Source organism: Elephantulus edwardii, unplaced genomic scaffold (genome assembly GCF_000299155.1).
Source record: "Elephantulus edwardii isolate Elephantulus edwardi_28Jun2011 unplaced genomic scaffold, EleEdw1.0 scaffold00270, whole genome shotgun sequence".
Lineage (NCBI taxonomy): Eukaryota > Metazoa > Chordata > Mammalia > Macroscelidea > Macroscelididae > Elephantulus > Elephantulus edwardii.
The window spans coordinates 226,016-235,778 of NW_006400020.1; the positions used below are offsets into that span (position 1 = coordinate 226,016).

The 9,763-nt window shown below is 41.2% G+C and overlaps 1 protein-coding gene across 1 annotated transcript in view; it reads left to right on the plus strand.

The window, feature by feature from the left end:
* The first annotated feature begins 1,984 nt into the window (after positions 1-1,984).
* The window catches only part of HERC6 (HECT and RLD domain containing E3 ubiquitin protein ligase family member 6), a 96,103-nt gene continuing 88,324 nt past the window's right edge, over positions 1,985-9,763 (plus strand). Inside the window, exons 1-2 of the mRNA XM_006900020.1 lie at positions 1,985-2,216; positions 8,049-8,208. Of these exons, the coding sequence (XP_006900082.1) occupies positions 1,985-2,216; positions 8,049-8,208 (392 nt within the window). The remainder of the gene's footprint in view (positions 2,217-8,048; positions 8,209-9,763) is intronic.

Genomic DNA, 9,763 nt, shown 5'->3' on the forward strand with positions numbered 1-9,763 from the left:
GGAATTGCTGGGTCAAATGGTATTTCTATTTGAAACTTTTTGAGAAAATGCTATACAGCCTTCCATAGTGGTTGCACCATTTTACACTCCCACCAACAGTGAATAAGGGTTCCAGTTTCTCCACAATCTCACCAGCATTTGTTGTTTGCTGTTCTGTTAAATTTTGCTATTCTTACTGGGGTGAGATGATTATCTCATAGTTGTTTTGATTTGCATCTCTCTTAGCGCAAGGGATTTTGAACATTTCATTTTGAACATGTGTTTGTTTGCCATCTGAATGTCTTCTTTGGTGAAGTGTCTGTTCATATCCTGTGCCCATTTTTCAATTGGGTTATTTACCTTTATCTTGTTGTGGTGCTCAAGTATTTTATAAATTCTAGATATAAGTCCCTTGTCTGACATGTCATTACCAAATATTTTTCCCAGTCTGTGGCTTCCCTTTTTACCTTGTTGAAGAAATTTTTGGATGTGCATAAGGACTTGATTCTCAGAAGGTCCCAATTCATCTATTTTCTCCTCTCCTTTTTGTAGATTTTTCAGAATGCTTGGATGACTGTTTATGTTGTGGATTAGGACTTCTAGAGTTCTTCCAGCAGGTTTTATGAGGCAATAAATTCTAAGGGAAGAGACTACTCATCTCAGCATGGCATCTGGTGGATTTAAAGCCTTTGGGATTGCAGTGCAGCTTCTTACCACTAGGCAAAATATGGCTTGTTTCCTCATTTTTGCTTTCCTTCAAATGTCATTTCCTCTTCAAATGCCATTTTATGAGGAAAACCTTTCAAGATTCAGAAAGAATATTTCCTTCATTCCTTTCAGCTTTCATTTTTCTTCACTTTGCTATGTGGCATTATAAAAGCAGTACTAAAAATCAAACCAATATTATGTAGTAGAATCCATGCCAACTTTTTGGTTTGGAGCCAGTACTCAGCTCCAAACCCATTTTTACCACTTGGATACTTAACACTCTCACTACTTGATACTTAACAAATTCAGCTCAATGTGGTATAGTCGCTGATCCTCCCCTGGGTTTTCAGAGCCTTTTAATCACATGGGGGAGACTGTCTATCTTTCTCCCACAAAGCACCTGGTGGATTCTAACTACTATGTACTATGTCTTCATCTGTTTCTGATTTATTTCCCTCAGGAGCATAGAAACAGAATAAGAATTTTGCCTCCACCCCACTACTATGCAATCAGCGCCAAACAACAGTGTGTGTCTGGAACTGAGTAGATGCTTAAGTGCTTTTTGTTTCCTCTTCCCCCCCCCTTTTAAAAAAAAACAAACAACCTTATAATGGTTTGCATACAAAATTCGTATGCATTGTGTATCATTCATGTACACTGTATTTACACATTCCTTCATTCTCGTTGTTTCAAATGGTCACTCATATACATTGTTTTATTAAATTAATACACTCAAGATACTTTTACAAGCACTCTAGGCATTATTCTAATTCGAATTGTGGTGTAACAACCCACCGTTCACAGATGTAGTAGATAAAGCACAGAATTATATAGTAACTTGCCCAGACTCTCATAGCTGACAAGGGGGCTAAGCCTGGATGTCAACGTCTTCCTGGTCCCTCACAGCTTTTCAGCATTAAGATCCCCTGTGGGAGGTCTGCAAGGGGCAGAGTACCAAAGGAGGGCTAAATTTTTAGCTTCGGATGGATCCTGACAAAGTCACTTTCTAAAATAATAGAATGTCCCCTTCGGTTTCCAAGGTTGTAATCTTAAGAATGTGGAGTGCTATATCTTTCTCTCGCGGGGAAGACCAGCTGGTGGTGTGAGCCGCTGTGCTTCCTGATAGCAGCCCAGTTTGTTTCTTAATCACTGCGCCACGAGGGCTCCTCATGAGAACGTTACAAGGCACTGAGCCAATCAGAAGGTAGGCTGAGACCTCAGTGCCACCCAGTTTTCTGCTCTCTGGGAGAACCTGGGAACACCCATCACTGTCCTTTCGGCCCCTGTTTGGGAAGGAATGGACAGTATCGGGGCGCAGGCTCAGGCGCACAGCGCGATGTACTTCTGCTGGGGCTTTGGCTCCGCGCATTCTCCACGCCGGGACGCAGCGCACGGAGCAAGGCTACTGCAGGCGGCTTCTGGAGAAAGCCACTCGCTGCTGCTGCTGAGCGATGGGACTGTCCACTCCTGTGGGGAGAACCACAAGGGCCAGCTGGGGCAGAGAGGCGTGTCCCACCGAGACCGACCCGGTGAGTGCCAAGACCCCCCAGTGCGGTCCGCGCAGTACCCAGCTGGGCAGGTGGAGTATTGGGACCCTGGGACAGTTATTTGTGTCCTCCAGCTGGTTCGGACCCACAGTGACCCCTAAGGAATTTGTTAGGCTGTAATCTGCAGGAGATCAGATCGCTGAATCTTTCCCGGGAACGTGCCTGGTGGGTTCCAGCGCCTGACCCCTCTCGTAGCAGCCCAGCTGGTTTAAACCTTGGGCCACTTGCGCTGCTTAAGTGGGCGAGATGTGAGAACTAGGCATTGGGTTCTAACGAAGCGCCGCCTGAGTTTCGTTTTCCAGAGCCGTCTCAGTTTCCAATTAAAGCGAAACTGAAACCCGAAACCAACCTAGCCCGTGCTCCTCAGAGATGCGGTCCATCCGCCAGATTCCTCTCCTTGCCTGTCAGATCTCTCTCTTGGAGGAGTTAGCCAGACTTTCCAAACGTGGAGTGTGGATTGGACACCTATAAGGTTTAGAAATACTCAGGGGGGCATCACTTAAAAAAAAAAAAAGTACGGCTTAAAAAAAAAAAAGACAGCTTTTTTTTTAAAAAAAGTTACTTATTATTATAGAAACATGATAAAAGAAATCACTTATAATTCCAACAAAGAAAACACCTAACATTCTGATACATTTCCTTTTGATCTTTTATATGTTAGTCTTTATAAAAACTATAATCAGTTTTATCAATGCAGTGTTTCTACAACTCTGCAGATTAACATTGGTTTATAGTTTTCTTTTTTCAAGTGTAACGTAGTCTTCATTTTTTAAATTTTCTAGTAGTTTATTTACAGAATTTGAATACATTGTTTTTAAGAACAAATTCTTTCCATTTCTCCCACCCCCACCCATCAAGTTGTACAACCAACCCCATGATTAATTTCCCCCCTCACCCTACACATCCTCATCCCTCTCTTTCCAACCTCTCCCACCCCTTTTGGATCCTTATACTCATTCTACAGTAATGATTTTATACAATATTTATCTTCTGGGACTGAGTTCGCTCAGCATAACGCTCTCCAGTCCCTCCAATTTCTCTTTTTTTAAAGTTGCAATTTGTGTGAAGATTTATGGAGCAAATCAACCTTCCATTCAATAGTGTTCCTTTTGTTTCATTCCATTCCCAACCATGACATTTCACATCCCATCTCCCCTATTTCCCCTTTCAGTTTCTCTTTCCTCGCATCCCTTCCTTCTGACCATGATTTGATCCAAACAACAACAATGTAAACAGCTTGTTCTTGGGTCAGAACTGACTCATAAGTGACCCTGTGTTCAGTTTCCAAGGCTGTAAAGCACGCAGGAGGAGTGTGCCCAGCTTTCTCCTGCAGGTGGCTTTGAACAACCAAGAGATGATACCTTTGGATTAGCCACAAAACTCCCTGCATTCTACATCACCAGACCTTTAGAGGTTGATTGTTCAGAAGTCTCTGTCTCACTTTGTAGACTAATACATTATTTGGATTGAAACTGAGTCATGGGAATGTGTTCAGTAGGTGTGAATTTAGTGTCTAGTTCATATGAGTTGTACTTGACTTGATGGCACCCATCAACGACTTTATACCAGTAAATTGACTCCTTTTTTTTTTTTTTTATAATCTTGACTTTTGTGCCATGTTTTTTTCTCACTCTTGTGGTTTATAGTGGTAGCCAGGTGCCATGTAGTTCATCTGGTCTCGGGGTCATGATTGATAACCAATTGCTTTAAGGCATCACTGGCTTTCTTTATTCAACTTTGCTCCAGATGAGAAGTGAAAAATTTCCATCTTAGGTAATCACTCACAAGCTAAGCTCTCAGTTGTTATTCACCAAAGTAGGGTGTAGAAGATTTTCTTTAAAGTCTCAGTTGTGCCAGTTGACCTTGATGTTCTCTGAGACTGTGGGCCTAAGCTTTCAGTCCCAGTGATGAATTCCCTCAAGGAGTTTGGTTATGGCTAAGAAATCATCATAACTTTGTGCTCTTTTTTGTGCTACCTTGTTCATGAGCATACTTGCAGCATATGTAAATGCCTGTGCAGAAATAACCTATCAAACCTTTATTTTATTCATAGATGTATATTGCTTTTTCATCACATATAGTAATATTATGAATATCTTTCTCCTCCTCCTCTAATTGTTATCAAGTGAGGTCTGCCTCTGCTGGCCCTCAGTTTTGCTGAGTTTTGCTATCCTTATGAAAGGTCAGGATATTTGGTCCACCGGCCTCTGTACAGGAGAAAGATGGGCTTGAACTACAGTGGAAGGTCTCTGTGGTTGGGACTGACTTCATGGCAGCAAATTTGCTTTTGGATCATATAGAAAGAGGAGCCCTCATGACATAATGCATTATGGGCTGGCCTTCTAACATGCTTGGCAAAGTGGAGGGAGAGTGAAAGAGAGGAAGAGCCTCAACCAGGTGGATTAACAGTGGTTGACTGCCCCAGTAGGATTGAGCTTGTCAGGGATTGTGAGCATGGCTCCAGATAGGACAGGGTTCAGATCTGCTATTCATGGGTCACTGTGAGTCGTACTCAACTTGATGGCACCTAACAACAACACTCCATCATTCACCCCAGGGGAGAACGGTGAGGCAGTCTGCTCCTTTTAAGATTTACAACCTTAGAAACCCAATGGAGTCACTGTGAGTGGATACAGAACCAAATTTACCATGTGTTTGGTTTAGAATGTAGATAGCCGGGGTGGTGCATTGGTTAAGCACTTGGCATTTTGGCCAGGTGGCCTCCTGGGGGAAAAGACTTGGCATTCTGCTCCCATAAATAGTGGAGCCTAGCAAACCCAATGAGGCATTTCTACACCATCATTCAGGGTCACTATGAATCACAATCCACTTATATATACCTTTTTAAAAAAATATTTTATTGGTTTGCTTACAAAGTTCATATACATTGTGTTTCACACTATCCTTCATTCACACTATGTGTCATACAATCATTCCCGTTCATTATGTTTTATATTTATAAAATCAATTAGAATTGAACTATGCCCACCATTAGCTCTCTTTCCAGATCTCCACCAGATTTTCCCCATTTCTTTTACCCATCTCTCCCTCCATCCACCAAATTGTGCGACCCTATGATCTCCCCACTGCTCATTCTCACCCCTCTGTCCCTACCCTATCCCCCGTTGGATCCTCATACATGTTTTACTAGTTATCCTCCTATTTCTGCAATAGAAGTCTTAAACAGTGTTTGTCCTTATGGGATTGAGTTTGTTCACTCAGCATAATGCTCTCCAGTCCTTCTCAAGTTATGTAGTAATTTTTTAAATCATTGCTCCTGAGAGCTGTGTAGTATTCCATTGTGTGAATGTACCACCATTTCTTAATCCATTCTATTGTGGTTGGACATTTGAGTGCCCAATCTTTTATATAGCAGGTTGTTGTTGTTGTTGTTGTTATGTGCCGTCGAGTCACCTGCAACTCATAGCGACCCTAAACAGTCCTAAACTCTGTACTATCTTGTGCCAATCTCTCCATCTCCGACACACCTGCCTGCGCCCATTATGGCCCCAGTCACTGAAGCCATAAAGACTGTATGCATTTAGCATAGGCTTAATTGGAAAGCTCATTGGAGGAGACAAGGAATCTAAAGATCCTTCTTTTGAAGAAAAATATAAAAGCCAAACTCATTTCTGGCAAGTCAATTTTGACTCAGAGCAACTCTGAGTGTTGTTGTTGTTATGTGCTGTCTAGTTGCTTGTGACTCATAGTGACCCTATGTACAACAGCCCTAAACCCTGCTCTATACCTTGCCAATCCCACTGTCTCCACTACACCTATCCCTATTACCCCAGTGAAAGAATCAATCCATCTCATCAAGAGTCTTCCTCTCCTGCACTGTCCCTCCACCCTCCCAAGCATGATGTCCCTCTCCAAGGACTGGTCACTCTTGCAACATGTCCAAAATGTGTCAGACGAACCTTCAGAATCCTTGCCTCCAAGGAACAGCCTGGCTTCACCCTCTGCAGGACGAACTTGTTTGTTCTATCAGTCATTCAATACTCTTCTCCAGCACCACAGCTCAAAAGCATCAACTCTCCTTCTATCTTCACTAGTCATTGTCCAGCTCTCTGAAGCATAGCAAGTAATGGCAAAGACCGTGGCCTATATCAGGCTCACCTTAGTCTCCAGACTGACATCATTGATCCTCAGTACCTTGGAGAGGTCTCTGACAGTTGACTTTCCCAATGCAATTCATCTTTTAATTTCCTTGATGCTGGTACCAAGAGTGTTAATTGTAGAGCCAAGTAAATGAAAGCTATCAACAATCTCAATCTCTTTACCATCTATCATGATGCTGTTAACTGAGTGTTAAAGAGCAGAATTGTTCCGTGGAGTTTTCTTTCTCTGTAAAAAATATTTTCATTTTTAAAAATGTGAATAAAAACTTGCAAGTCATACTGAGTTTTTACTCAGTCATTCATATACATTTTGCTTTTAAACAAAACCAAATTAGTTAATGACTAATTAATGCCATTAATTAACCGTGATGTCTTATTAACTCCGTATTGTATGTTGCCTTTCCATCAACTTCTCTGTTTACTAATTTTTACTTCCCTCTCTCACCTTTCCCATCCCTAGTAACTATTCAAGAATGGTTCAATGTGTAAACATTTCCTACCCTTTTATAATAGTGAGTAGTCTTTCTTTAGTTTTTTATAATTCTCTTTTTTATACTACCTTATGTCACTCAGTATAGTTTCCTCTAAACTCAATGATTATAGTAAGGTGTTTAAAACCTTGTTCTCTCCTTGCTATCAAGTCAGAAACAACTCATACCTGGCTCTTCAACAAATTTTCAGAGACTGTAACCACATAGAAGATTACCCATCTTTCGCCTGTGGAGCTACTTATTGGTTAGAACTACCACCAAAGAATTGTTCTTTGTTGTTGCATAATACTCCATTGTGTGAATGTATCCTAGTTTCTTCATCCATTCATTAACTGATGGACACTTGGAGGATTATTTTCACCTCTTTGCTGTTTTAAATAATGGAACAGTAAACATGAATGTGTGTATATACCAGTTCTTGTTACAGTTCTTACTTCTTGAATATATCATGGATTTCCATGAAAACAAATAGGTCTGTCTTGGAGAGGATAAAACCAAGTCTCTCCTTGGAGGCTAGGATTTTGAAGCTCCGCCTCACATACTTTGGGTACGTGGCCAGGAAAGATCGGTCCTTGGAGATGGACATCATGCTCAGAAGGGTGGACGGACAGCGCAGGAGAGGAAGACCCCAGATGAGATGGATTGATACAGTGACTGGGGCAATGGGGATAGGTGTGTCAGAATAGGGCAGGGTTCAGAACAACAATACATAGGTCACTATGAGTTGTAGGTGACTTGACAGCACATAACAACAACATCCTAAAAGTAGTGGGATTGCTGGAAAAAATGTTATTTCCATTCCCAACTTTCTAAGAGATCACCATTGATCTATACTCACTATTACCCTATCTTTTCAAGTCTCCATTGGATCTTTCCCAATTCCCTCACCTCCCCCCTTCCTCTGCTCACCAAAGTCTGAATGAAGTCTTTTGATACACAGAAGGGTTTAAGTTTTAGGAGGTCTCATGGAATTTTCTTAGCTGCAATCACCGGATCTTTCTTAGTAGGTACCCCTGGCTGGATTTAAACTCTTGGTCCTCAGGTGACTAGTCAAACAGAAGCTAATATGCAATTGAAGGATTTTAAAGGATAGCACTGCCTTAAATCAATAATCAATAGTCAAATCAGTAATTTTATGAGTAAAACAACAACGATAACAAAAATAATAATTTTATGGTTTTGTTTGTTTGTTTTCCCTACAGAACCTATTCAAGCCCTTGAAACTCTGAAGGTTGACTTCTTGAGCTGTGGAAAGGAGCACTCCCTGGTAGTTTGTCACAAAGGAAGGGTCTTTGCCTGGGGAGCTGGAGCTGAAGGTCAGCTTGGCATTGGAGAGTTTAAGGAAATAAATTTTACACCTAAGTAAGTACTTCAATTTATTCAACAATTGGCACCAGGCATCGTGTAGGGTGCTAGGATACAAAGGTTACTATGGCAAGCACAGTCCTGATCACAGTGGTTACCATCCAGTGAGGGGAGGAGGCAGAAGAAAATCGTTAACAGTAATTCTTAAAGTCCTATGAAGGGAAATGGCAGGCTGAAATGAGAACATGTGGCCCTGTGATCTTAATCTTTATTGGTTGGAATTCAATCTTTTGACTACTGTTGTTGTTTGTTGCCAAGTCAGAACTGACTCATAGCTGACCCTCAAATAGGTTTTCAGAGGCAGCGAATCATGCAGGAGATTTCCCAGCATTCTCCCACAAAGCATGTGGTAGATTTGAACTGTGGGCCTTTGGGATTGCAGAACAGTTTCTCATCACAAGGCCACCATAGCCCTCTTAGCCACTGGTGGTGGTGTTGTGTACTGGTGTGTCAGAACCCACCCATAGCTGACCCTTCAGGGGATTTTTAGAGGCAGGTCATCATTCAGGAGGAGATTGCCCATCCTTCTCCTGGAGAGCAGCTGGTAGATTCGAACTGCATGCATTTGGGGTTGCAGTCCATCTTCTTATCTAACTAGGCCACCAGAGCTCCCTAGGTCTAGTAATTTAATGAATAAATATTGAAAATCACATCTTCATAAACAGGAAGTGATATGACAAGCCATTAAAACTGTATTGTGTGTTCATGAATTACACACTTAAGGATTTTTTTAAAAAAAACAAACTATGTTTTTAAAAAGTTGTTTATTTACTCTGACCACTAAAACTTAAACCATTGCTGTGACTCTGGGGGAATAAGCATTGCACTTGGAGTGCAAAGGTCTGAGTGCTGGCCTACTTCTGCAACTTGGTATTTCTTTAATCTCTCTGAGTTTTCTTGTGTTGAGCCAAAACAAATTGTTGATAATAGTCTGGGTTGTGGGACTTTTTAAATTTAAATAAAAATGGCAATTTTGTGATTCATCCTAATGAGTTCTTTGTATTAGGGTTTTAATTCAGTCATATGTGTAACAGTATTTTATAAATTCTATACTGCATGTATATGAAGGAAAAGAGTTTTCTTTTAGGCTGCTAAGCATAGACTATAGATTAATGTATCTTGTAATGCATTAAAATGCTATTTTTGCACTATATATTGTTTTGGATTTAGTCTGGTACCTTGTTTTGCATTCAATACTGTTGGTGTAATAAAAAACAAAGCAAAGCAAACAAACAAACAAAACCAAACCAGTTTGACAGCTTTGGAACAAGGAACCCAAATACAAGAAAATAAAATGCATGCCCTAGACCACCTACGTTATCTGGGATAATTTTAAAAGTCTTAGCACCAGCAGCCAGGAAATCAAAAAACGTATCACGATGGGAAAGTCTGCTGTTACGGACCTCTCTAAAGTACTCAAGAGCAATGGTGTCTCTTTGGAGACGAAGGTGCGCCTGATACAGGCCATGGTCTCTGCAATCACTTGTTATTCATCAGAGAGCTGGACAATGACTAGGGAGGACAGAAGGAGAATTGATGCCTTTGAGCTGTG